The 21,109-nt window shown below is 60.7% G+C and overlaps 1 protein-coding gene across 4 annotated transcripts; it reads right to left on the reverse strand.

The window, feature by feature from the left end:
- LLGL1 (LLGL scribble cell polarity complex component 1) lies at positions 1-16,545 on the reverse strand. 4 transcript variants are annotated; one of them, XR_004961587.1, is made up of 23 exons: positions 16,356-16,545; positions 12,710-12,807; positions 10,427-10,508; positions 10,201-10,331; positions 9,209-9,367; positions 8,969-9,131; positions 8,757-8,892; positions 8,374-8,428; positions 8,080-8,234; positions 7,784-8,007; positions 7,547-7,614; positions 6,495-6,648; positions 6,317-6,421; positions 5,463-5,755; positions 5,040-5,187; positions 4,695-4,848; positions 2,896-3,191; positions 2,224-2,488; positions 1,982-2,096; positions 1,667-1,779; positions 1,344-1,469; positions 1,120-1,199; positions 1-574 (listed from the first exon to the last, which is right to left on the reverse strand). XR_004961587.1 is itself a non-coding variant. In XM_036278393.1 (23 exons), the coding sequence occupies exons 1-22, from the start codon at positions 16,434-16,436 to the stop codon at positions 1,121-1,123; spliced, it is 3,192 nt and encodes a 1,063-aa protein (XP_036134286.1). In that variant the 5' UTR covers positions 16,437-16,545; the 3' UTR covers positions 1-574; position 1,120. The 4 variants fall into 4 exon arrangements, 3 of the variants coding, with proteins under 3 accessions (XP_036134286.1, XP_036134285.1, XP_036134284.1); XM_036278393.1 differs by having other exon boundaries at positions 1,349-1,469; positions 2,896-3,188; XM_036278392.1 differs by having other exon boundaries at positions 1,349-1,469.
- Between the last annotated feature and the right edge of the window lie 4,564 nt (positions 16,546-21,109).

The following is a 21,109-nucleotide window of genomic DNA, read 5'->3' on the forward strand; positions in this document are numbered from 1 at the left end:
TTAAGATATTAAATGCTTTTATTTTCAATATTAAAAATCAGCATTTTTAATATTAAAACAGTGCTAGTGTTAACAAAATGACAGAAAACCCCCAAGGTACAGTCTACAGGAAAACCCATTCTGACCCCCACCCACACACACACCTGACCAGGCCCGTCTGGGTGCCCAGGGAGCTCGCAGTCACACCCACGCATGCGCACACACACTCATGTACAGGCCGGGGGTGAGGGGGACACGCTAGCCCAGGAACAAGTACCAAAATAGTTTTAGAAATGAGTGTCTAGCCCGGCACTGTCCAGTCCAGACATTAGAAAAATAATCTTTGCAAAAGGAGGGGAGAAAGGCGGTGTGGCGTAGGTGGTGGCGAGGGCTGCCAGCCCCCGCTTCCTCCCTTCTGGCACCCTGGCTCCCAGGTGCTGCCTGCAGGGGGGCCGTCCGAGTCCCCCCGAGTGCCAGGCCCACACCCTGGGGCTGAGGTGGGCAGGTCCAGGCTGTGTGAAGGGCTGGGAGGAGCCACGGGTCCTGGATCCCAGCTCTGAGCAAGGCAGGTGGTGGCCAGTGAGCTCTGGCCTTCCTGGCAGAGGAAAAGAAGGGTCAGCCGAAGGCCAGGGAGACCGAAAGCGCAGGTGACTTGGCTACTCAGCCTCCTTCAGGGTAGGCAGTAGGGCCACCCCTGCCACTGAGGCACAGAGCTGGGGTGCCTGTGCCTGGTGTGTGGGTGGGGCCCTACGCAGCAAGGAGCTGGGCAGACGATGGGCCTCAGATCTGGTTGGGGCCACACAGACTGGAGTGGTGGCCACTCAGTCTCAGGCCAGGCCCTATTCTCCAAGTCTCACCAGCGGGGCCCAACTTCATGCCTAGGTGAGCTCATCTGCAGAAACGGGCTGGCCAAGCCCGCCAGAGCCCCAGCTGCCACCACCTCTCACCCCAAACACCATGTGGCGCTGTCTTCAACACGGAACTATGAAAACCATGTCTGTGGGTGGCCCCCAAAGCCCTCACGGGGACACCCTGGGAGAGCATCCAGGCCTCAGAGAGGGCTGTCCTGACAGAGGCCTGCTAGGATTCTCGGTGTGAAACCAGGGCAGGGTCCCCCGGGGAGACCCAGACCTGCAGCACCTCATTTAATCAGGATGGCGCAGGCCCGAGCCTCGTCTTCTACCAGGTTCCTAAGATTCTTCTCCGTTTCCTCTGCAGAACTGGGGAAGGGGATGTCGTCAGGCTCTGGGGCAAGCTCCTCCCTGGTCCCGCATGCCCAGCTCAGACATGAGGTTGGCGGAGGGTGGGGAGGTAGGCTGGGGAGCCAGGGCTGCCCCACCCCCCTGTGGATCCTGCCCGCCCACCTCACCCCAGGAAATCCTTCACGTCCTCCACTGTGATGTCCCCTGTCGTGTCCAGAGTAGTGTCAGCGCTGGTGGCTGAGTCAATGGACATAGGCGAGAGTGTGGCCTCAGGCAGCTCTAGGGTGTCTGCAGGAAGGAGATGACCAGGCCTGTTAGGACCCTGGGCCACCTGTGTACCTGGGGACCAGCCCAGTGACAGACCCCCACCCCTCTGCAGCCTGGGACGCCCTGCTCGGCTTCCAGCTCTGGTGCCTCCTGCAGAGGCCTGCCCTGATGTCTGAGCTGACTGGCATCCCACCCCCATTTCACACCGAGCCCCTCACCAGCTCCTTTGCCGCGGACAGGGTTAGGACTTCCAGCACAGCTCTGCGGGGCCAGGACGATGCCTGGGGTCCCGTTAGCTGGGCTCAGTTTGGGCGACTCTTGGAGCCTATAGCTGCAGAAACAAGGCCATGATGGGGTCACAGGCAGTCACCTCAAGGCTCGAAGGGCCAAACCCTGACCTCCCATCCCTGACACGTGGGACCAGAGAAGGGTGACACCAGGGAGGGCCACCCTGGCTCCATGCAGAATCGGGGGTGGGGATGACACCAGCCTTGGTGACAGCCCCCAGACCCAGGACTACCCACCCCATGTACCTGGAGTGGGCAGCAGCATGCGGCCAGCTGATGTCCAGAGAGCAGAGGGGCTCTGTGATGTTCCGGGCACTTAGGGAGAAGCGTTCAAACTCCGATGGGGAAATCAGGTAGAAACCTGGGTGGGCGGGAGGAGCACAGTGCAATGTGGAGACACGTTCCAGGCCGTCCCTCAGAGGGGCCCGCCCCCACCCGCCCTTCCTGCAGACCCGCGGGGACCCCTGCCCCAGAAGGCCCCTCCTCACCCTGGCCGTGGCGCGTGAAGACGCAGGAGGCGATGCCGCTGATATCCTCCTTGCGGATGCAGGAGTAGTGCACCTGGGGCCGCAGGCCCGGCACCGAGAACAGGTGCACGTCGCCCAGGTTGGTGAGGCAAGCCAGGCAGGTCTCGGCGTAGTCCTCACAGGCCACGCTGGCAAATGTGGCCAGTGCCACCTTCCGCACGCGGCAGCCCTCATGGGCTGTCAGCTTGAACTTGGTCTTGGCGCTCACCTTGGGCAGTGTGAACACCTGGCGGCAGGAGGTGGCCAATGAGCCGGGCCTGGCCCTGTCCACACCCAGCCCCTGGCCTCTGCCTCTCCTCCTGCCCCTGAGCTGCCGCCTCAGACTTGACCTAGGCTTCACAGGGCTCCTCCGATGCGAACCTGCCCAAAGCAGTCACTCTGGGTTATGCGGGTTAGTGGCTATACCCCCAAACCATGGCTTCCTCCCAGAGCCCCGAGGACTGGGTCAAGGGGTCCTGGTGGGGACTCAGTGAGGTGGGAGGGCCCTGCAGGAATACAGCAAGCTAAGGGAGTCATCAGGGTTCTTTAGGGGCACCTCTCTGGCTGAGTGGAGTCTTGGGGTGTCAGCAGGCAGGGGATGGGGTCCAGTGGTGCCTAGGAGGCGGGAGCCTGGAGGTCTGCGCAGTGGCTCACCTTAAACTGCTCCTCGGAGGCGATGAGCACCGCGTGGCCGCCCTGCATGTCCGGCGCCTGGGCCAGGTCCTGCGCGGCCTCGTAGGGCTCCGGCAATGGACGGCCACGCCCGTCCAGCACAGCAATGGCCACCACGGGCGCACGGTGCATCAGCTGCACCTCCTTGCCCAGCACCGCCTCCACCGCCCGCTCGGGCCGCTTCTCACTGCCTGCCCCTGCGGCTGGCACCTCCAGTGCGTAGGCAAACACAGAGCCTGAGTTGGTGCCCGCCCACATGGTGGGCCCATGGTGGGCTGCTGTGGGCGACAGGCCGGTGAGCGGGCATCTGCCGTGCCCGGCAGGCTCCCCTCCCCTGGAGCTCGGGGCCCAAGGCCATTCTCTCCTGTCCCACTGACCAGGGCGACCTCGCCTGCCTTGTGCTGCTGACCCCAGTCAGAGCCTGGGGTGCAACCCCCCTGAGGAGACCGGAGCTCTCCAAGCCCTTCCCACTGCACCCGCAGCCCCATCAGAGTCCCAACTCCCTTCTGGCCCCACACCCGTCACCAGCCCTGGCAACACCCTCAGAGCAGGGCCCTCACCCCAAAAGTGCACCCCCACGCACTCAGGGAGTCCTCCGTGTGCAGTCAGACACGGAGTCCCAGGCCTGGGCTGGAGCAGACTGAGCCATCTCACGTCCTCTCCCTGGGGGAGCTGAGCCTCTAGTGGAGGATCCGAGCTGAGACCCAGGAGCCAAGGTGGGCCAGCAGTCACAGCCGTGCACCCCGATGAATGGATGACCTCAGCAACCACCATCAGGGGGAGCCACACCCCAGCGTCAAGTCAGCGAGCAGCGGACACCCCAACGCCCAGCTGGCTAGAAACAGCCCCATGGGCCTCCTCACAGGGACTGGGGCACACGGACAAGCAGAGCCCCGTGTGGCTGCCACATCCACACAGTGGGAAAGTCCCCTGGACAAAAGGCTCTCGACAGACACACACCACTAGAGGGGGCCCCTCTCAGGCTCAGAGACTAAGAAACATCAGTGAAATGCCACAGCACCAACCACAGAAAGGCCTCTGAGAAGAATGGAGACAGCCGCCCGTGGACCAGGTGAGATGAGGGTCAGTGCAGGCTCCCAGGGGTCAGTGTGGGCACCAAGGCTGCAGTGTGGGCTCCCAGGGGTCAGTGTGGGCTCCCAGGGGTCAGTGTGGGCACCAGGGCTGCAGTGTGGGCTCCCAGGGGTCAGTGTGGGCTCCCAGGGGTCAGTGTGGGCACCAGGGAAACCCTCCAGCCACGGCAGGGTGGGCAGTGGCAGCAGCAGGTGAGGTGTGGGGGGCCACTCTATTTTTGCATGTGGTTAAAGCCCTGATTATACGAGTTAAAAGTCAGTTCACGAATTACTCAATAAACCTGACGACCTCGTCTCCAGGCAGGGTGCTCTCAGGGCCCAGCCACTGGGGTGGAAGCCAGTTCCTGAGCAAGGTGGACAGCACCCCCGGAACCACCCCCCGCCCCGCACTGGACAGACCGCGGGCCATCCCCCAACATGGCCACCTCAGGGTCTCGGCACTGGCAGACCCCACACTCTCCTCCAAACCTGAGCTCTCGGGTCTCAGGGCCTGCTGGCTCCCCAACCCTGTGCCATGAGAAACTGCAGGGGAAATGTGTGGGTGGCCGGGGACCCTGTCACTGACACAGTCAGCACCTAGTAACACTTTCCAACGCCCTGGAAGATGCTGCCCCACCCCCACCCCACTGCCCATTTCCTGGGTAGCCAGCGAGGCCCATTTCTGCAGCCCTGTCCCTTCCCTGGCCTCACCATCTCGGAGAAACGTGTCCGCAAAGTAGAGGCAGCGCACCACGCCCGAGAGGGAGTCATCGGCCGAGCGGGGCTCGATGCGGCGCTGCACAGGCGTCATCTCCACGTCGTGGGGGCAGGCCTGCTCCGCTAGCTGCGCGTTGGCCTCCTGCAACTGGACACCGTCTCCCCCCTCAGCCTTGCCCCAGCACCCCTCGCTCTCCAGCCCACCTGACCGTCCAGGGGCTGGGGGACACCGTCTCTCGCCCCAGCACCCCTCGCTGACCGTCCAGGGGCTGGGGCTGCTGAGGGGTGGGCACAGACCATGAGCAGCACAGGACTCCAGGCCACCTGGCCCCAGCTCACCTTGCTGTTGGTATTAGCAGCCCGCTTCTTGCCCGAGACCCGGCTCTTACGGATGCGCCGGAAGGACTGGCGCAGTGACTTCTTGAGCGACTTCACCCGGGACAGCGGCCCCTCCATGGCCAGGGAGTCGTTGGGGTGAAGAGTGCACCTGGGGGCAGACAGGCGCCAGCTGTGCCACACAGCAGCCTCCTGGAACGTCGCCCACACCGCCCTGCTGACCCAGCCCCTGGCGGGCCTCGAACTCCACCAGCAGCACTTCACTAAGGCTGAAGCTGCCGAAAGGGAGAGCCACCTTCACCACGCCAAGTTAGAGGGAAAACTGAGGCCCGGGTGGGCGTGGGGGAACACCAGAGGTCCCACAGGAGACTGGGGCCAGTGGAGGTACACACCGCGCCCCGAGTCTCCGGGCCCGTGCCCACGCACCTGGCCAGCACCGAGCTCTTGCGCTGGTAATCGAAGAGGCCAAAGCCGTGGCTGGTGCCAAAGGCCACGAGGCTCCACTCTGCATGAAGCGTGACGGCAGTGACAGCGGCAGGCGGCAGGCACTGCACCAGCACGCGGGGCTGGAAGCCAGCAGGCCAGGGCAAGGGCCCTGTGCGCGGGCTCAGCCGCTCGTGGCCCTTCCACGTGAAGCCCTCTCGGTCCTGGAGGAGGTCCACACTGGCCACGCTGACTGCCTGCTCCGAAGGCACGTCGCTGAGCTCCAGCACCAGCACCTGAGCCACAGCCAGGGGACATCAGCAGGAGGGCGGCACCACCTGCCCTACCTGCCTGCAGAGGCACTGCCAGGGGCCCCAGGCCTGTCTCCACTCTGCCTGCTGAAGCAGCGCTTACTAGGTGCCTGCGTGCGCAGGGCCTGCACTGAGGCACAGTGGTGGCCAGATCCACTGGTCTCTGCCCGCTAGTCAGTACCCCACCGTCACCACACCTGTCTCCCCTTTAGCAATAAGCACACATTGAGCTCCTTCTGTATACTCTGAGTGCTGAAGGCACAGTACCGAAAGACCTGCTGGTTCCTGCCCTCCCAGGGCTCATCTAACGTCTGCTCCAGGCCTGGCCCCGGCCCTCCAGGGTTCCTACAGCCAGAGCCTGGGCTTGAGGCCCACAGCAGGCCCACCTCCCTGGTTGGCCTGACCAGCCAGCCCAGCTGGGGCCCCGTTCCCACCTCTGGGCTTTTGCCCATGCCAGGCCCTCTACCACGTCACCTAACCCTCCAGTTCAGGCTACCTCTTCCCAAACCCCCCCAAACCTGTAGTCCGCAGCCGCCGCAGGCTCACCTGGCCCGCAGTGCCGGCCACCACCATCTGCGCGGTGTACTTGCAGAGTGCCACCTTCTGCACGCCAAGCCGGGGGTCATCACTGTAGGGGTCAAAGCAGCCCACCTGGGAAGTAGGAGGGAGTGAGGACAAAGGGCAGAGCCAGGACCGGGCTCCTGGGGCCAGGGCCGGGGCCCACCTTGCGGAAGGGCGGCCAGTCGTCCTCCGTGGCCTGGGCCAGGCTGTCGGCGTGCTCACAGTCCGTCTGGAAGAGGCCAGCTGTGCTCAGCTTGTACAGCGGCCGCAGCGCCACGCCAGAGGCGTCCCAGAACCGCACAGCGCCATCCTCGTGGCTGCAGGGAGGGAGCCATCAGGCCCACACCGCTCCCCTCGCCCAGCGCCGCTCACTGAGCACCTCCTGCCTAAGCCTCATGCTGGCCTGGCCCCTACTGCACACAGCAAGGGCCAAAGCACCGTAAGCACCTACTGTTTGCCAGGCCACATGGACCTAAGCCCTTCAAACAGGGCGAGGCGGTGGAAACCCACCAGTGTGAGGAGCAGGACACGGAAGGTGAGCAAAGCACGGGGCTGCCCTCACTGGGTCATCCAGAGGCAGCAGTCAGGAGGCAGCTGGTCACAGAGCAGAGGGACCAGCTGAGGCAACAGTAGGAAGGCTGGGGGCCAGAAGGAAGCGAGGGCGGGGGAGCAGGCGAGTCGGGGTGCAGCCCCAGGTGGAACCCGCCACGAGAAGGAGCCTGAGTGTGGGACTGGATGGGAAGCCTCCAGCAGCCCTGAGAGCGGCGGCTGACAGTTCCAAGCAGGAGAGGGGAGGTGGAGTCAGGATTCCCAGCACAGGCAGGCAGCAGAGGCAGGGTAGGAAGTGAGGACTGAGTCACCGGGCACGTCAGCACCCGCCAGGCCCAGGCCAGGCCCTCCAGCACCTGCACTGAGCAGCTCAGCACGGGCTAGCCCAGATTTTCCGGTCCCACGGCAGGCTTGGTGGGTGGAGCTCAGTTCCAGGCCAAAAGGCAGGGCAGGGAGGGGCTTGAACCAGGGTCTAGGGAAGCTACAACCCCAACCCACCCTACTGAAGGGGGTGACGGGTCCCACCAGAGGCCAGCCCGGGGCCACTGGGCAGGTCAGTGCCCACGTGTTCCAGGCCAGGCTCTCATGGGCTGTGCCAGGCCCAACTTGCCACAGGCACACACACACAAGTGCCACGGCTGTGGCCATGGGACTCGTCTGCCCTACCCAGTCAGCAGCAGCCCTCGCTGAGACGGTTCCTGGGCCAGGTTCCGGCCCCCAGTGATAGGCCAGCTCTGGGAGAAGAGGGGGCAGGCATCAGCGGAATGCAGGACAAATGTGTTCTCCCCTTCACCCTGGGCTTGGCATCCAGGACCTGCACTGCCAGGTGTGCCTGGGCAGTGCCCTTCAGAGGAACACCCTCCCTCCCCAAGGTCCGACCCTGCGAGAAGCCCAGGCACACACCGGGGCACTGGAGGCAGGCTGGGGGCTCTGCTGTTCACCAGCGCTCACAATGCGGGCCCACAGCTTGGCAGGGACATTGGCAACGTGGGCGGAGCAGGTGATGGCGGACGAGTGCAGTGGGGCCAGGTACGGGGCAGGCACGACGGGCCAGCCGGGCATCTGCAGGTCCAGCACCACCAGCTCTTCTTCGAGCAGCACCGCCAAGGCCTGGGGCTCATCGAACTCTGTGGGGCGGAGCAGGGTGAGAGCATGGCCACAGGCCACACTGAGCACAGGGTGGGGGGGGGGCAACACACCATCCTCCGGCCTCGTGCTGTGCACAGTGAAGAAGTCGATGACGCGGGAGGTGAAGTCCAGTGTCACCAGAGTGCCGGCCCGGAGCACACTCACACAGTGGCGGTCACCATAGCTGGCACGGGGCATGCCACCGCTGAAGATGATAAAGTGGCCCCTATACAGGGGTGGGGGCCGTGTGAACCACCTGGGCCCAACCCAGAGAGCATCACAGGGCAGCCCTGAGCCCAGAGCCCAGCCTCTGCCCCAGCCAGACGCAGCCCCGACCCACATCTGAGACCCGGCTCCCCACCTACCCAGATTCACAGTTTCGCCAGAGAATCTTGTTGATGGCTTTGCAGGGGAAGGGGCCTGGAGAGATGGGACAGTGTCAGGCTCATTTGCTTCCCAGGGCCAGAAGAGCCTCAGGTCCAACTTCTCACCCTGTCTCCCATCCTGCCCACGTCACTCTCCACCTCAAAGCTGCCTTCTGCCTCCCCAAGGGGAAAGCCCACTGCCTTAACCATGCACCCTCAGCAGGAGAGGGGCGTGGCCTCTGCAGAGTTGGCTTGGCACTGCCACCTCCAAACAAGTCCCCCGGGATGCCCACAAGGCCAGGCAGCATGAGTGCCTGAGCTCGGGATGGACCGCCCACCAAGACTGCTCGGCCGGAGGGCTGCCTCGACAGCCCCGCGCTCACCGTAGGGCATGGTGGCCACTGCAGGCTGCATCACTGGGGAGCTGCCGGCTTCCGCGGACCAGATGGCGTAGCTGCCATCGCTGTGCGAGCTGACCAGCGTGCTGCCACTGCGCTCCCAACACAGGCTCTCCAGCTGCTGTGGGCAGGCAGACGGGATGAGGGAGGGGGCCACAGCAGGGGCCCTGGCTGTGGGCACCGTCTCCCACACAAACCTGGTTCCCCAGGAAGACGCGGTCTGCACACTGAGCTGCCTGGTTCCAGATGACCAGCAGGCCCCGGCTGTAGCCAATGAGGATCCTGGTGGGGTCCCGCAGGTGTCCCTGCAGGGACTCCACAGGGCCCAAGGCCTTCCCGCACCGGTAGTCATCTGGTAAACTGCGGAGGGGGCACAGGTGAGCCAGCAGGAGCGCTGCCCAGGCACGGTGGGCATGGGAAGTCTGCCTGCCTCTCACCTTCGCAGAACCTCGTCGGGGCCCAGGGTCTGACCCTCAATCAGCATCAAGGTGGAAACATCCAGGAAGAAGATGCTGCCGCCCTCAGTGCCCAGGGCTGCCATGTTGCCAGCCGCCACCAGCAGGACCACTGTGACGTGGGCAAGGGTGGGTGGGCCACTATGGGAGACGAGGGGAGGGGGTGAGGATGTGGCCCTGCTACCCGCTGAGGAGGGCGCAGGGGTGCTGGCAAGCTGCTGCTGTCAGAGTTATGGCCCCTCTGCTCTCACCAAGCCTGACTATCCAGGGGGCAGGGGAGCTGGGAAGGCAACGGTGGTAGCATCGTAACTACCTTACTCAATTATTCATAAGAACGTCAGCATGTCAGTGGGGAGAGGGATCAATGTAGGTTCCCAGGCCTTGGAGACGGGCTCCCAAGCCCCTGCCCCCACCTCCTCTCAGGAGGACGGAAGCAGGCTATTACCTAAACCAGGACTGGGAGGTCCAGGACACCTCACTGCCCTGGAGCCCCCTGTCAGCACCTCACATAGCACAGCCTGGCAGGACCCTCCATGCCCCAAACATGCCCTTTCCCCTGAACACACCATGGCCTGTCACCCACCCCCAACTAGAGGCACCGGGGGATCCTGGCTACTGTGAGCTCAGCCAGACCTGCACCACACCACAGACACCTCCCCCACGGCGGAGCGCAGGGCCACCCGTCAGGTATGGGAAGTCCAGGACACAGCATACTCCCCATCCTGCTGCGGTTCTGTAACACAACCTCACCTGCTCCCCTCAGGCTCGGCTGCAACTTCCTTTCTAACACCTACCAAGTCCGCACAGCACTTCTCAGTGGTGAGGAGTCCAAATGCTGCCTTCTGGGACCCAGGCTAAGCTCAGTGCACCCGCCCCTAAACCCCAGCCCCTAGGCAGCTCCCCAATCCCACCACACCTTTGCCAGGCTGGCTCCCCCATGCCCAGCAGCGGGCCCCAGCCACGTCCACCAGTACCTTGCACCATCAAAGCCCAGCCGACTGGGCAGCTGAAAGCTAAGCGCTTCCTCCAGGCGGGCACAGCCATTATGGTGGACGATCTCCCAGAGGTGCAGGCTACTGTCATCCAGCAGGGTCAGAAGGCGGCCCTAGTAGGTGCACTGCGGTCAAGACTGGGCTGGTGGGACTGGGAAGGGGGAGGGACCTAGGGCCCACAAGCCAGTTGGCGAGGGCAGAGGCTCACCTGGCCAGGCAAGAAGTGCATCTGGGTGACCGTGGCCGTTTCTCGGTGCAGGCCCGTGAATTCCACACCAGGTGCGCCATAGCTAAGGGCAACAGGTCAAGGGCAGAAAGCAGCAGATACAGGCTGAGATGCCCGAGCCTCCTCCTCCAGGACCAATGAGATAGGTCCCAGCCAGCCTGCCTATCCAGGAGCCCTCCAACGTGTAGGTGGGCCCCTGCCCTGAAGCACTGTCCTGCACCCCCAAGTTATCCTTGAGCTCAGAGTGCAGGCTCCTCAGCTCCTGCTGTGGCACAACCTCCACACCTTCACGTGTCAAATGGGGTGTGACTCCCAGCCACAGAGCCGACACAGGGCAAGTGAGAATAAAACATGCTCAGCGCACTTGGCCCAGGCCTGGCACACGGCCAGGGCTCCACTCTGTGTGTCCGTGTGCACGAGAGCTGGCCTTGCCGGCTAGATCACACAAACAGAGATGCCAGGCCTGGGCAGGAAAGCCCGAGGCAGAGGACAGTCCAGGCTGCTTCTCCCACAGCTCCAGGCCCAATTCTAGCCATGGGCAAGGAAACCAACTTCCCTCGGGGGCAGGCAGGCAGCGGCCCCCACCGAGAGAGAGGAGAGACCGAGGTCTGTCCATTCTACAAACCAGCACACAGGGGTTAAAGAGGTTGGGTGACCTGCTTCAAGTGCCTGGCATCAGTCCCAGAGTCCCAGAAAGTCCAGGTTTGACAGTGGACAGGCAGGCCTAGCGGGCCCCTAGAGGGAGGGCAAGGGAGAGGTCAGCAATGTCCTGGGGACAATGCAGGAGCCAAGCCGTTGCTTGGAGCTGGAGTTAGGATTCCCCGCAGGAGCTGGGAGAACACAGAAGAGAGGACAAAAGAAGGGGCAGGAGTGCTGGGCAGGAACCAGAGTCGCCAAGGAGACGGGGGGAGGGGCGGCTTCTGTGTCCAAGGCTTTCTTCTCAAGCCTCAGTTTCCCAGCCCAGGGGTGGTTTGGGGCAGGAAGGAGGGGCCAACAGGTTCTTTGTAAGCACGAGAAGCCCATGCCCAAGCAAGACCAGGACACAAGGCAGGCAGCTCGAGAGGTAACAGAAACGAATGGCACGTGGCACCAGGAAACACCAATTACAGGAACACCAGACACAGGTGGGGCAGGGCAGCACCTTGAGGGCTGGGAGCATCCGGCCCAGCCACACCCAGTACAGGTAAGCTCACCAACGGCAGGCCCAGAGGCCCAGCCCTGTCTGGCCAGTACCCTGTCCCGTCCCTCCCCTCCTCTCCCCTTGACAGGCACTCATTCATTTTGTGTCACCCAATGTCCCTGATGAGGATGCTGAGACCCAGTGGGTCACGTGAGGAGGGGTGGCGGGGCACCCCACACCAAGCAGCCACCAGACACACGCACCTCAGCTTCCCTGAGTGTGGGGGCCTCACTTCCGGCAGTGGAGGTGGGATGCTCCACACCAGGCAAGAAGGCCTTCAGCTGTCCGCTGGCCTCCACCCCACCCGAGCTCCCGGGGAAAATGCCTGCTTTGTACAGCACACACAGCTCATTGTGCGGCCGCCAGCATCCAGGTGGGGGCTGAGCTCCCTCACCACGCGGAGCCTGGCACTGCCCCCAGCCTCAGCTGAACGTGGATCTCACATTCATACACATTATGTGTTACAGCCACCAGGGAAAGGCCCACGGTATGACCCTGGCCCGCTCACCATCCTTGACAGGTACCAAGATTGGCTGTCCCTGGACCAGCCACTCCAGTCAGTTGCTGGGACAATCAATCGCACAGTAGCCTAGGTAACTGGCTGGCTGCAACACAGTGAGGGACAGCTGTGGCCACTGCAAGCTGGACCCCACCCCCAGCCCATTCTCTGTGAGGAGGTATCTCCGGGCAGAAGCTGCACCAGCCTCCGCCAGAATCCAGACCCTTCCACGGCCTCCCGGGCTGTGCCCTGCCCAAGGAGCCCAGCACCCAGGGAGCTGCAAGCAAGAGGTCCTCAGAGCCCGAAGGCTATGTCTAGCAAAGGATCCTTTTTTTTTAAATCCTCACCCGAGGATATTTTTCCATTGATTTTTAGATAGAGTAGGAAGGAGGGAGGGAGAGGAAGAGAGAGAGAGAAACATTGAAGTGAGAGAGAGACATCAACTGGGTGCCTCCCGCATGACCCAACCAGGGCTGGTATCGAACCTGCAACCCAGGTATGTGCCCTTGACCAGGAATCGAACCTGTGACTCTCCAGTCCTTGGGCCAACTAACCGCTGAGCCGAACCATCCAGGGCAAAGGATACATCTTGACGGCCCCGGACCTGGTGCCAATGGCCATGATTCGAAGCTCGGGGTCGAAGGCCAGGGCGCTGGGCTGGTTGGGGAAGCCATGCTCCACGGTCTGTGGGGGAGGGGAGGGCACTTGCACAGGCACCACTGCCCCTGGCCCACCCCAAGGCCCACCCAAGGCAGCCTTCAGGCTCCGCCACTGCTGTACACCAGGGCTCTAGCTGGGTCCAACCCGTGCTCTGTGTCTGTGTCCCCAACTGGGAAACGGGCAACCGTGCCTGCAGTTGGTATGGAAGGGTCTGAGCCCCTGGGCCCCACCAGAGGCTGTGTGCAGGGCTCTAACAACAACCAGGAAGAACAAGGCTCCGAGTGGGCACCACCTGCCCCAGGGGGAGGGGCTCGGCACCTCATTCCTAGAGGCACAAACTGAAGCAGGTGAGGTGCCATGCTGTCTGGGGTCCCTCGTGAAGTCCATGGCACCCCCCAAACACAGGCCCCACGTGGAGGTCAGAGGCCAACACCCACGGTCATCTAGGCAGAGGCTCTTGACAATCCCCCCAACCCCCAGAGTCAGAGACAGGGAGAGGCCAGAGGTGCTTCCTGCTCAGTCCCCAAAGGTGTCACCCACCCCCAGACTTGGGTTCCCCAGCTGGAAACTGAGCAGCATGAGCCCCACCCCATCATGGTGGGGATGGTGTGAAGAGGGCCTGTGCGTTGGTGGTACTAAGGGAATGACTCCCACCGGGTCCTCTGCTCCTGGCAGGGCCAGTCCCAGCGGCAGACTGGTCCCTGCCCCACCAGCCCAGCTTGAGCTTTCTTCCATTGCCCACCCACCCAAAAAGTTCATCTAGTCCCAAGGCCTAGCTGGGGGGCTCTCCCTGGAAAGCCTACACCCCCAACCCCATGCCCTCAACACCAATGTGGGATACCACCTGTAGGTCACAGGTACCTCCTGCCCACTCCCTCAGCAAGACACACATTTTGTAAGAAACCTTAATCACCCTGGCCAGGTGGCTCAGTTGGTTGGAGCGTCGTCCTGTACACCAAAATGTCGCGGGTTCCATTCCCAGTCAGGACATATACCTACGTTAAGGGTTTGACCCCTAGCTGGGGCAACTGATTAATGTTTCTCTGTCAAACTGATGTTTCCATCTCTTTCTTAAAAAAAAAAGAAGCCCTGATCCCCAGGCCAGTTGCCCCAGCCTCCCTCCTGCCTCGGTCCATCCAGGCAGGGACTGAACCCTCTGGACAGCTGGCTTGGCCTGGGGCTAGTTACGGCACTCTGTAAGCCTCAGTTTCCCATCTGGGCACTGGGAGCAGTGAGTCCACTTAAGGACACAGGTGCCATTTGGCTGAAGGTCGGGGGCAACTCCTTTTCCCACCAGCACTGCCATTCCAATCTGGACCTGTGTCTGGCCACACCCCTCCTCTTCTCAGGAACCCTCCTGTCCCCAGGCTCCCAGCTACCTCGGTCAAAGCTAAATCCCCACATCTGGCCCATCTTCCTCCTCCCCCTCTCCCCAGCTAATCCGACTCCAGGCCCAGTGGCCTTTGATCTCCTCCAATTTACTAGGCAGGTTCCTGCCTCAGGACCTCTGCACCTACTATCCCTCTACCTAGGATTTGCTTCACCCAGCACTCCCCCATTGCAGGCTTCTGTCTGTCACTCAGGCCTCAGTTCAGGTCAACTCAGAGGGCCCCTAAGCCACCCTGCGTATAGCAGCCGTCCTGCTCACATGCTCCAAGCACCCCCCACCCCCACCCCCGCTTCAACTTATCCATAGTACTGGCCACCATCAGACTGCTGCAGAGTTCACTCTTTTGTTTTGGCTTTTCCCTGCCTCCCCCACTAGAACACAGACCCCTTGGTGAAGAGGTATTTGTCCCTTTGGGCCACTACAGTGTCCCTAGCACCTAGAAGAACTCACACACCGTAGGAGATCAGTATTTGTTGACATAACAGTGGACATCCCACAGGAAACTTGTAGACAGGGCTGGGATGTGGACCCAAGACTTAGTTCAAAATTGATGTTTGCCCCTGCCCCTTCCCCTCCACTAGGGAAATGGGGGTCCATTCTCTCTCTTTTTTATTTTTGGGGTCTATTTTCTAACGATCACTTACCACCAACTCTGATGAGCCAGGCCCTGCCCAAGACCACCTCACTTCTGCCACTGCTGCCCACTCAGAATGGGGCCTCAAACTCCTTAGTGGGTGTCAAGCTGGGGCCAGCCGGGGGGGCCAGGCCTCTAAGCCTCTCCACCATCTGTCTGTAGGTCCCCACTTCACACCTCAATCACTGGCTGAGGAAGTGACACCTTAGCTCAGTGCCTGTCCCACCACCATCCTTCTCTCACCTCACAAAGGCTCACCCTCTTGCCCACCAGCACAGGAAGGGGCCATCTGGGAGCGCCTTCCTTCTAGGCCCTGCAGGCTGCTGGCAGGTTCTTGGCAACTGAGTGTTGCCACCAACTCAGAAACCCTGCCTGCTCCAAGAACTGTCCTGGTGCTTCGTCCTGGACAAAAGTCTCCTCCTGGACCACAGCAGCCCTTCAAAGCTAAAGTTAAATCCCTACCAATGAGGGGACGCAAGGACAAAGTGACCCAGCTCCAACTGCGACTCTGGGTAAGTCATGGCCCCTCTCTGAGCCTCAATGTTCTCCCCTGCGCGACAGGGGTGACAACTCAGATTCCCAAGCGCAGGGAGGCACCCTGCCATCAGAGGGCTCTGAGGCTGGAATTAGCAAGGGACGTGCTGGGGGCCAGCTACCCCACACTGGGCAGAGGGGGGCGCGGGCCAAAGGCAGCCCTTCCCCACTGCTGCTCCTGTCCTACCCAGGGAGAGAAAGGAGCAGCAGCCCCCACCCCCATCTCTGTCTAGGCTGCATGGCCCAAGTGGCACCGGAAGCCAGAGCCCACAGCAAGGAGAAAGGTGGCCCCAATTCAAGGGAAACTGAGGCCCCACAATCTGAAGCGCAGTTGGGCACACCGAGGCCTCGCCCCGGGAGCCCCCCGCAGGGCAGAGGAAAGCAAGGCAGAGCTTGAAGCCCTGGGGGAGGGAGGAGAGGAACAAGGAAGGGATTTCCCAGCCCCACCCCCCAACATCTGCCTCCGCTCCTCACCCCTCCGGCCCCACCTGGGTGTGAAAGCAAAACAAACGCCTGCCCAGGGCAGCCCCAAGGGCTGGCAGGGACGCGGAGGAGCCCCCAAAGAGGGGTGAAAACAGAGTGCGAATTCGAGAGACCCACGCTGAGACACGGAGATGGAGGCAGGCAGGCAGAGCCTCGGAGATGCAGACACAGAGACGGAGGAAGAACGAGGCAGAGATGATGGGAAACAAGGAGACAGGCAGGGACAGAGGCAGGGACGCCCCCTCCCCAGACACGCGCGAAGTCTGAGGACAGGGAGGCGGCCACAGCCGGAGGGAGGGCAGAGACAGTGACCTGCGGAGACCGGGCCAGCGAGGCCCGGACCCGAGCGGCAGACCCGAAAGTCAGGGAGACCCACCGCCGCCGGGATCGGGGCGGGGCGGGGCGGGGGCGAGAAGCCCGCGCCGCGCTCCAGCCGGGCGCCCCCTCCCCCCGGCCCTACGTGGCTCCGGCCCCCGAGCCCCCGGCCCCGGCCCGCGCCCTCCCACCCAGCCTGGGCCGCCACCGCCGCACCTTGTTGAAGGCGAAGAGCTCCTGCTTGAGCTTCTCGCGCTGCGGGTCAGCACCCTGTCGCCGGAACCGAAACTTCATCATCTTGCGTCCGTCTGCCGGCGCCGCGCCCGCCGCCGCCGCCGCCGCCGCCGCCGCCGCCGCCCGCAGGATGCGCCGCACAGCCCCGCCGGTCCTGAGGCGCAGGCGGGGCGCCAGGAGGTGCGCCAGGCGGCCCGGGCTCGGGCGTGCGGGGCGGGGCCTTCAGGGGGTGGGCACAGGGCGCGACTGACGCGCCGCCTGACCAATGGACACGCCCGCGCTCCGCCCGCCCCTCCCCTGCTGGCCAGACAATGGGGGAGACAGGGCCCGGAAGCTCGGCCAGGCTCGCGAAGGGACGCCTGCCGAGCTTGCGCCGCGGCGCGGCGTCTGCCGGGACTTGTAGTCCGCGAGCCAAGGTTCCAGCGTGGATGGCTCGGGGCGAGCTTTCGAACCGGCTGGCGCGTGCTCCCGAAACTGGAAGACGCCTTTTCTCTCCTCCAGCGAGCGAGCGACGTGCATGTTCAGGTAATGAGGCAGCCCTATCTCGAAAGCCAGGAGAGTTCTGACGGTGCAACTCCCTGGCCTCTCGGCCTCACTTTCCCCATCTGTGCCATTGGCCCAGTGTTTACCAGTTTCTCGGGACACCGCTGACTGTTCTCTAGTGTTCCAGAACACCTCCCTCCGACATGCTTTTTGCCTTGGCTGTGTAGTCAAGATGAAATGAATTAATCTGGAAGGCCCTCAGCCAGCCCCTAGCCCCTGGGGAACTCCTACACACCCTTCGTATACAAAAGGCTCTATGTGGCAGCACAGGGGATTCTTAGGAGTTCCATCAGCCAAAGAGAGGGACAGAGAGTCAGCAGAGAGGAGAGGCTGTTCCTCGGGAGGGAACTATTGGGAAGGTCCTGAGATTGGATTTAGGCTTTTTCAAGATGGGGGAAGGGCCTCCCCTGCACTGGGAATAGTGTATAAACACAGCTGTGCCCCACCTCCACTCTCTGGGGGACAATGGACTTGTCCCCACCCACCTCCCAAGCCTCCTTTTCTCATCTGGACAATGACCTCTCCCTCTCCACCCATGCCAGCCCTGCTCAGTGCTTTCCTGGGGTGGGGGCTGGGGCTGGAAGAGGGGCAGGCTGGGGAGCAGGATGGTGAGAAGAGGGAAAACGTTAAGAACAACAAAGTGCGAGTGCCTGATGTGTGTGCAGGCACCATTCAAAATGCTTTCCTGATTTCAACGGATTTAATGCTCTCAACAGTTCTGTGAGGGAGGCAACAACGTTATCCCAGCTTTACAGATGGGGAAGCTAAGGCAGTCGGGTAAAGGCAACAGGGACTCTGACCTGAGTTATGGGCAGAGCTGGCTGGACTGAGAGGGGTGGGACCCCTTGGGTCACTGCCTGTCCCACACTCAGCACAGGCCTGGGCTCTGGGCCCTGCCCTGCCATCCACTGAGGCAGCCTGAGCCCCAGTTGCTTCATCCACAAAATGAGGGTCTCACACAGGGAAGTGTTAGGAATTTGTTCATTCATATCCCGACTTCATCCTTTACAAGCTGTACAGCCTGGAGCAAGTTAATGAAGCTCTCTGTTCCTCAGTTTCCTCATCTGTAGAAATGCGAATAATACTAGTACCTACCTCGGAGGGTTGTTGTGAAGACGAGAGATGAATTAGTACTTGCAAAGCCCTTAGATTGAGGAAGAGCCGTGTGAGTGCTGGCTGTTATTGAAGTTCTTGCTAATTGCTGTTTGAGCTCTTCTCTATCAGCTTAGGCAAGTCCCTGCCCTTCCTCTATCTCCACTCTTTGAAATGATACTTAGTTATTAGGCAGTAAGCATCCCCACTCTGCTCAACATCTAGGGGATGGGACAGAGCTGAGTGGAGACCACAACCTCCAGGAGTTTGCTGTGCTGTGATGGGGGTGGGGGGGCAGAAGCATGTGACCCTGGCAGGTGTCCTGGAGTGAGGGGGCACCATCCAAGCTGGGCTGAAACAGGTAGAGAGGACTGGGGGGTAGTCAGAGCAGGGTCTCCTGGCAAGTAAGGGTTCTGAAAGTGTCAGGCTCTCCCCAACACGTTCCTAATACAGATTCTAGGTCCACCAAATGTGAATGCCTGTGAAGTAGGACCCCGAATTCTGGGTTTGAAATCAGGCCTTTCCCAGGTGACTCTGAGGCCCAACTTGCCCCCGTCCAGTCAGGTTGAAGGGGGTTAAATGGGTAAACAGACCTGGGCAGACAGGTCCAGTCCATCCACACAGCCAGGCAGGGCTTAGGAATGGCACTGGGGAGGGACCATCTCCCAGGCCGGAGGGTCTGGGGTTCTAATAAGCAGTCCAGACCTATGATTACCATGGTAGCCCAAGGCAACAGGGCCAGGCTGCTAGGCCAAGTCTCGAAGCAGGAAATGGAGGCTCAGGGGAGCCCAAGCAAGGGTGTCAACCAGGGTCTTCAGGACCTTAGGTGCCCCCACACCTGTCCTGGGAGATGGAGGAGGAGGCTGCCTGAGGCTGCAGCACTGGAAGGGAAGCTGCCCCCTCCTTCAAAGTCAGTCAGTCTCCCACCAGGGAGGAGCTGCTGCCTTGGCATTTCCTGGATGAGATGGCCTCTCCCTCCTCCCTCCTCCTCGTAGACCACCCAGGACCCTAACCCAGCTCTGAGGTGGGACCCAGGCCTGGCTTAAAATCCTAAGACATCCCCTTGCTAGCTGGGTGACCTCAGGTAAAACACTTGTCCACCTCGGGCCTGTTTCCTTATCTGTAAAATGTCAGGACTAATTGAGATGATTCAGAACAGGAGCTGAGCACAGAGCCCAGCAGGGTCTGTACCTAGTGAGCCAGCGATTTTTAGGATTCTCACCTCAGGACATGCCAGCATTCTTCAGAGGTACCAGACCAGATTCTGCTTCAGGGCCTTTGCACTTGCCCTTTTCCTTGCATGGAATGCTTAGGTCCCCTTAGCCAATCTCTCGCTTCCTTTTGGCTTTACATAAATGACCCTTGCTCCAGGAAGCCTCCCTGACCTATTTCCCCCATTCTGGATGCCCTCCCCCACCTGGATTTCTCTACCTCTTCTAGCCACCATCTGTTTTGACTTCTTTGTGTGTATATTGCATGTCTTGTCTTCCCAGATTGAGAATGAGCTCTGAGGGCTAGGTGTTCTTGTTTTTGTTTCTTTTAACAAATGCAATTTTATTAAAAAAATTTTTTTTAATTTTTCTTTAGTGATTTTAGAGGGAGAGGAAGGGAAAGGAAGAGAGAGATGGAAACATCGATGAGAGAGGACATTGATTGGCCTCTCCCTGCATGCCCCCAACTGGGGATCCGGCCCACAACCTGGGCACGTGCCCTGACCAGGAATAGAACCAGTGACCTCTTGGTGTGTGGGTTGATGCTCAACCACTGAGCCACACCAGCTAGGCTATTTTTTTTTTTTTTTAATTTTATTTATTGATTTTAGAGAGAAACGGATTTGTTGTTCCACTTTTATTTACGCATTCATTGGTTGCTCCTTGTATGTACCCTGAGGGGAATCAAACCCACAACCTTGGCTTATCAGGATAACGTTCTAACCAACTGAGCTACCTGATTAGGGCAGGGCTAGTTTTGTTTTGTTTTTGTTAATCCTCACCCAGGGATATTTTTTCCACTGATTTTTAGAGAGAGTGGAAGGGAAGGAGAGAGAGAGACACATCAGTTGGTTGCCTCCTGCACGTACCTTGACCAGGGCTGGGGATAGGACCTGCAACCCAGGTATGTGCCCTTGACTGGGACTCAAAACCATTACCCTATGGTGCATGGCCAGTGCTCTAACCACTGAGTACACCGGCCAGGGCAGGGCTAGATTTTTAATGCTATTCATTGTGGTGTCCCCAGTTCCTAGAGCAGTGTACCTGGCACACAGTAGGTACTCCACAAAATTTGAAAACATATATATATAAACTAATGTTTAAAAAGATCTAAAGCAAGTATGACATGTGAACATGTGTAGGTGATGGGTATTTCTGTGGCTTATTTTTTTCAGTGTGTTTGAAATATTTCATTAAAAAATAAAACAAGCCCTGGCCAGTTTGGCTCAGCAGTTAGAGCATCGGCCATCGAACCAGAGTCCTGGGTTCTGTTCCTGCTAAGGGCACATACCTCGGTTGCAGTTTGTCCCGGCCCCAGTTGGGGTTGTGTGAGTGGCGACCTCTCAATGTGTCCCTTTCACGTCGATGTTTCTCTCTCTTTCTCTTCCTCTCTTTCTCCCTCCCGCTCTATCTGAAGATAAATGCAAAAACAACAAAAAAATGTCCTCGGGTGAGGATAAAAAAAAACAAGTAATAACCCACACTATTTAGGAAGCAAGTCCACAGGAGGTGGTGGCTGATGGGAGGGGGCAGGTAGGTGAGCCGGGGGTCCTGAGACAGGCTGGCGTGCATCCAGGTGTCCTCGGATAAATGCTGTGTCTGTACTTTCTTGCTTCAAGTGCTTGCAAAGATCCTGAAGGAGGTATGAGGACAGTCCCACTTTACTGACAGTAAATGAAAGCTTGGGGTAAAGTGAACTGACCTGCAGAGGGAAGGAGGGGAGAAGGGGTGACCAGGGGAAAAGCCCCACGTGGAGAGAGTAGGAGCAGCAAGAGTGGAAGGAAAACCAGGAGAGCCTGGCTGCAAGAAGGGGGCCCAGCCTTCCAGGACCTGGCCCAGATCCCAGCTGAAGCCACAGCCCTCCTCTGGTGTCCAGACCACACAAGCAGC

The sequence above is a fragment of the Molossus molossus genome, unplaced genomic scaffold (assembly GCF_014108415.1).
Source record: "Molossus molossus isolate mMolMol1 unplaced genomic scaffold, mMolMol1.p scaffold_m16_p_28, whole genome shotgun sequence".
In the NCBI taxonomy this organism is placed as follows: Eukaryota; Metazoa; Chordata; class Mammalia; order Chiroptera; family Molossidae; genus Molossus; species Molossus molossus.